This window comes from Daktulosphaira vitifoliae, unplaced genomic scaffold (assembly GCF_025091365.1).
Source record: "Daktulosphaira vitifoliae isolate Bord-2020 unplaced genomic scaffold, ASM2509136v1 Scaffold_5, whole genome shotgun sequence".
Classification (NCBI taxonomy): Eukaryota; Metazoa; Arthropoda; class Insecta; order Hemiptera; family Phylloxeridae; genus Daktulosphaira; species Daktulosphaira vitifoliae.
In genome coordinates this window covers 17476310-17482690 of record NW_026099576.1, presented here as the reverse complement: position 1 = coordinate 17482690, position 6381 = coordinate 17476310, and the positions used below count along the sequence as shown (strand labels likewise).

At 24.3% G+C, this 6381-nt stretch overlaps 1 protein-coding gene across 3 annotated transcripts in view; it reads left to right on the top strand.

The window, feature by feature from the left end:
* LOC126906541 (uncharacterized) overlaps positions 1–2400 on the top strand; it is a 36590-nt gene extending 34190 nt beyond the window's left edge. For 2 of the 3 annotated variants that reach the window (XM_050687120.1, XM_050687119.1), the window contains one exon: positions 2288–2392. In XM_050687120.1, the coding sequence (XP_050543077.1) occupies positions 2288–2379 (92 nt within the window). In that variant the 3' untranslated portion in view covers positions 2380–2392. Of the gene's footprint in view, positions 1–1975; positions 2222–2287 lie in introns of all 3 variants that reach the window. The other variant, XM_050687121.1, reaches the window with a different exon arrangement.
* Positions 2401–6381: the final 3981 nt, after the last annotated feature.

Here is a 6381-nt window from a genome sequence, read left to right as displayed (position 1 = left end):
AAAAAAGTTTAAATTATTATTATTATGCAAGTAATTGAGTGGGTTATGATAAAAAAATCACTCTGTATATATATATATATATATGTAGTGTTTTGGTGTTTCTATTTATTACAAAATACTACAATTAAAATTTATAATAATTAATACTTTTTAATAATGAAAAATGATTTTATACGTACATAAAAAAAAAGTACAAATAAAAAGTGTCACTGGATTGACGAACAGCGCGAGACTAAAAAAAATACACGGAGTGTTATCGTACTGCAGTACATCTAAGATAAAACATATAAACATATATAAACGCATTCATTGTGACATGTTATTTAACATCTTTGTTAATCCTTACATATACTTCTTTCCTTGGACATACTTTTCTTTTAAACAAGACTATNACTTCTTTCCTTGGACATAATTTTCTTTTAAACAAGACTATTTTCCTTTATTCAGAGAGGTTCAAACCTTTTAACTTTCATAGAGAAATTAGAACTTTTGAAAATGTTCTGGAAAAACTGACACATTTATATATACTTTAAATTAATGCTTATTTAATATTATATATTTGGAAAAAAAATGTTGGTGAAAACTGACATCAAAGATAAAGAAAAAGAAAAACATAAAATTTTTGGGAAAAAATCTCGATTGTATATTTTATATTTTTTATTTTATATTACTATAACTTTATGTATGGATCAAACCTTAATATATTTTTAAATTAAAGCTTATGTTACATAATTTGCTATGAAAAAAAAATTTCGATATATAGATAGTCTTCATAGTTATAATGGCTACTATATTCAAGAATATGTTATTTTTGAGTTAAAATTTTCAATTTTGTATTTTTTTCTGTTTTAATATAACTGACAAGGGGAGTACATTGATTTTCATAAATATTATATAAATATAATTGACATAGCATACATAATTAAACTTATTTAAAATATTTTGCTTCTTTGAATTCGAGAAAAATNCATAATTAAACTTATTTAAAATATTTTGCTTCTTTGAATTCGAGAAAAATAACTTTAAAATTTAAACTACTTTAAATTGCGCTAAATACTTTTAATCATCCGGCTGATACAGTTGCCTAGTAACACTTTCACGATTGGGGTAAGAAGTTTAAACCCGCATGTGGCAATTAAATTTTTTGAATTTTTAGCTTCGATGCGAAGCTGAGAAGTTATTATTATACTATGATGTGTTTTTTTTTTGTGTCTGTTATCACTTTCTCTCAGCTCTGACCAAACCGATTTCTTTCAGCGATATGTTAAAATATCACAAATCGTATCTAGTCAAAGACATTACCCTCAAAAATTAAGAAAAATTCCCTCATTCCCCGGAAATGGGGGAAACCTCCAAAAAAATTACAAATTTAAAAATCGCTAATTTTCGAAATTTTTAAAAATTTTTTTCTTAAAACTATCATAACTTTTCCAAAAATGACTAAATTAATTTGATTTTTCTTTATAGATACTTGATGTCTTTACCTATCATTTGGTATATTTTTTTTATAAATTTAATCCTTTACCTGCCCACAGGGGGGGGATTTAAAATGACAACTTTTTTACAAAAAATTAATTTTTTCAACTTAACTTTTGAAAGTGATCAAGAATGTCTGACACTTTTATATAAATCTTAAAATAAAGCTAATGTAATGTACATTATTATGGAAAAAAAAAATTTTGGACTTTATTTTGTCTTCACGATGAAAATGGCTACCAAATGCTATTTTTCTGTGAAAATTCTTGATTTTATTTTTTACATTTTACATCAATACAATTTTTATAAGAAATAATATTTATATCCCTCTTGAATAATCAATATTACCCAATTCCAAGTGATTGTGTCGAATTTTCATTCAAATTTTAGTTTTACTTAAAATATTTTCAATTTTTGTTCATTTTGTTAACAGGAACAAAGTATTCTTTGCTTAATCATTTTGAAAGTAAGAATTCAATTATGTATTTGTATTTTCTAGAAGGAGAACGTATAAACGTACGAATTTGTAGACAAATTATGAATAATCAATATTACCCAATTCCAAGTGATTGGGTTCCTACATTTAGTAAACTCTATGTTGGTTTTAAGAAACATGATAGAAATCAAACCGGAATTATCCCTACAGTTTTTTTTATGCACGTCATCGTAAATGTTCTTCCTAATGAAAAAGTACAAGATTCTATATTAAAAAGTTTAAAAGGTATAGAAAATGTTTGCTACGAAGGTGCGTATTAAACTACAATTAAACATTTCAATTACATGATTTAACTAACATTTTATTTAATTTCAGCATGGTTATTGAAAAAAAGAATAGACTTGTATGAAAACCATACTGGTGTGAAAGGTTTAGCATTGAAATGTCTTAATTGCATGACAAAGTAAAAAGCAATATTTTTCATTTATATAAGAAGTGTTTTTTTTTTTTTTTTGAATAAATCATATTTTTACCAAAACACTTTTAAATTTCTTAATAAAATATATAACAAAAAAAAAAAAAAAATAAAAATGATCAATTATATAAATTGAATTATAATTATTTAGGTAACTCGAATGAATTTTTAAATTATTTTTTAATCGATTGTTGGAATTATCAAAAATAGNAAAAAAAAAAAAAAAAAAAAAAAAAAAAAACGCATCATAGTAAAACCAATACCTTCTCAGCTTCGCATCGAAGCTAAAATATTTCTTATTAAAATTAAAAAATTAGAATTTAAATTCAATTTAAATTTAAATGTTTCACTCATTCTTAAAATTTCGATCACTGTATATTTTCCCAAAGTTATCCGTATAAATTTGATTTATATAAGAAATATTTTAAACCCAGGACAGTAAAAATTTAATTACACATCTGACTATAATAATTAAAATAATATTATTGCTTAGGCGTTACTACTTTTACGGATGTACATTTTGCGACATTACACATGGATTGTCACAGGTTTTCTATCATAAAAGTATTCAAAATGTTCATAATGTCTTTCGCCACTAATAAAATAAAATTTTAATTCTACGTTCAATAATAAAATCAAAGGTTTGTAATGCGATCTAGAAATGGCGACAAAAGTAACTCGCAAAGGACGGAGTGTCGCCTTGGGGGAGATACCTTTTTTGGCACGACGTCGCTTCGGTGGTGACATGTAGTCGCCAGGACTTGACGATACGTTATAAAATTCAAATAAACGGGTATCGCTATCTAACGGTATAGGAGCGCGGCAATTGGAGTATAAAAAATAAGAAATGTGCTACTATATTTATCAACAGCAGTAAATTTTGTTGTGGTTTGTGTCAGAAGGGTTCGTCTAACAATTTGACGGTTTCGTTTCTAGAAGCTCGTCGAGTCGGACGGATATTCGGTCAGAGCGTCCGGTCGATAATTGATCACTCAGAACAAAATTGGCAACACATTCCGGTGGGCGATCAATCGTGTTCAAAGGAGATCAATTGTTTGAACGGAACGCGCCGATTATGATGTGCAGGTTAGTTACTGTTCGTTTCTGGAGTATTTATATAATGCAGGAGAAGGCAGTAGGGAGTGAACTGTATAAATGAGTAAATGTATTGAAAGAATATAAAACAATAAACTGTATTTTCAACATAAACTAAAATATTATATATATCAATGTGGGGAGGGGGGCTCTTAATGCTATTGCAACATTGCGTCAAATAAAACAAATAATAAGATAAAAATAAGACAAAACAATATAATTAATAACTACTTATCTATACTGATTTTGACTGGTTGATGCGAATGAAATCATTAGTATGATCATTGAATCAGATAAAATGTATTGTCGCGAATAGTATGATCGTATCGCTATTTTTTTAATAGAGTAAGCAAAAATGATTATTCCATGTATTCGCCCAATAAATAAATAACATTTTATTTTAACTTGTTAATTTAAAAATTATATAACAGTGAATTTATTATTCAAACAAAATCAATACGAATCAGCAATTCAATAGATAATAATTGACAAAGAAAATTGTTGTGTATGGTAATTTTCATGCATAAAATTTAAAATCTTATACAATGTTTTTATCATATTTCAAATAATAGTCTTAATGTTTTTAAAAATATTATATAATAAAAATTGATCACTTGTGGCTAATTAATTAAATAAAATTAAAACTATATTAAAAATATTATTCATTTAAAAACTAAAAAATATTAAACTCAAAAGCCACTAAAAATTACTGGAAAGTTGTGGATACGTATTTTGGAAACAATATTACAATTATCAATGCTAAACATATACTGACACGCCGACTAGAAAAAACTCCATAATATACCTCTATGTCGAATGAAAAAGGGATTATTAAAAAATATTATTTTTCATTAAAAAATTATGTTGATCCATACACTTTTCATTAAGTTATAGCATNCAAGTAATAAATATAGATTTTAATATGGAGGTTTTCATACAACATTTCAATTTTTTTTGCCCATCGATTAAAGTCCCATATGAACAGGAAATAGAGAAAAAATTGCCTTTTTTGGATTTATTATTTGAAAGAGCAGAGGGGAACTAAATTTTAAAATTTATCGGAAAACTTTATGAGAATAAAAAATAGTATTCTTAAGATTAATATGGAGTAAGGAAATTGTATAATTACAATTTACTCTAAATTTATCAGAAAAGCTCAATATATTTTTTGTATTTTTATTGTAATAGAACATTTAAATAGAATCATAGTAATCATTTCTAAGTATTTTTTGGTGTTTAAAAAGATTCTACAATTGAAATATTCAGAACTTAATTAATTTTAAAGATTTAGTTTAACTAAAAACCAATCAAAATGTTATTAAAAAAAATCCACACAATTGAGTGTGTTATAAAATTTGATTTTAATTGTAACATATTTTGTTTAATTCGGGTGAAACTAAAAAACATTTTTTTTTAGATTTAGGATTTATATAGCATCATTTTACAAAAAAATTTGAATATTATATACTGATAGTAACACTCACAAATAAAGTTAAAAAATAATATATTACGCAGTACAATTATTTAATTTTTAGTTGAAACCTATTATAATATCAAACCTAATTAAAAAATTATGTTGATCCATACACTTTTCATTAATTTATAGCATTATAAAGTTAAAAATGTTACAAATAAAATCGAGAACTTTCACACAATAATAGTATTCGGTAACTATTTTCACCATGAAGACAAAATAAAGTCCGAAATTTTTTTTTTTTGCATAATAAAGTACATTACATTAGCTTTAATTTAAGATATATATAAAAGTGTCAGACTTTCCGGAACACTTTCAAAATTTAAGTTCAAAAAGTAAATTTTTTGTGAAAAAATTGTCATTTTGAATCAGAAAATTGCTATTTTCTAAAATTTAAAGCCACTTATGAGAGTTTACAAACCCAAACATTCAATCAATTTAAAATTTCAATTTTGAAATTATGTTTTAATTATAATATATAAAATAAAAAGTGTTCTTATTTAAGAAAATTATAATTAAGGGTATTTTCCTTGAAGGGACCAAAAAAATAATGGTTTGACTACATATAATAGTAGAGTTTTTTGAACTTGATATTTTTTCTCTATAATAAAATTTAAAATTCTCAATATTTTCTGAGAAAATGAGTGTCTTACCAGATTTCAATCACCTTGTATATTAAAAAATTAAGTTTAACATAAGAGACAAAGATATATTTTATAAATAACCAATATATTTATACATATGTTATTTTATTATACATTCAAATTTGATATTATTACATAACACATATAATAATGTTTAAATTTCTTAAAGAGCATTACAATTTTTTTTTTTCAATAACTGAATATCAAGATATAATAACATTTTTTAATTATTTCTTCGTTTATTAATATGCTTATTCAATACATGAAAATTATTTTATTAAATATTGACATAAAATAATAACTAAAAATACATAATGTTATGATAGAATGTTTTACAACCAAATTTTAATAATTATTTGAAAATATAAATAAGAAATTCGAAGAATTATGTATTAGATATTGAGAAACACATTTTTTTTGATAATTTAAATTATAAATAAAATAATATGTTGAGCAAAAAAAGAAAGAAAAATTATCCATTTCATTATATGTATTAATAATAATGATATTTATAGTCTTATGTGTTGTTTGATAAAATGGCCACGTCTGCCATAAATATCAACGGCTCTCACAGCAAAATAGTACTTGTATCCTGGTATGTATCCAGTTAAAAAGTATTGCATTGGATTTGTAGATGATGCAATATTATTTATGAGAATCCAGTAGGGACAGTTTTCATAAAGATTACTCCAATAATATAGTTCATAATAACAAATATCCTCATGGCGTTTTTTTAATTCCATCTCCCATTGAAGCATCAGGAACATTTCATTTTTTTTTA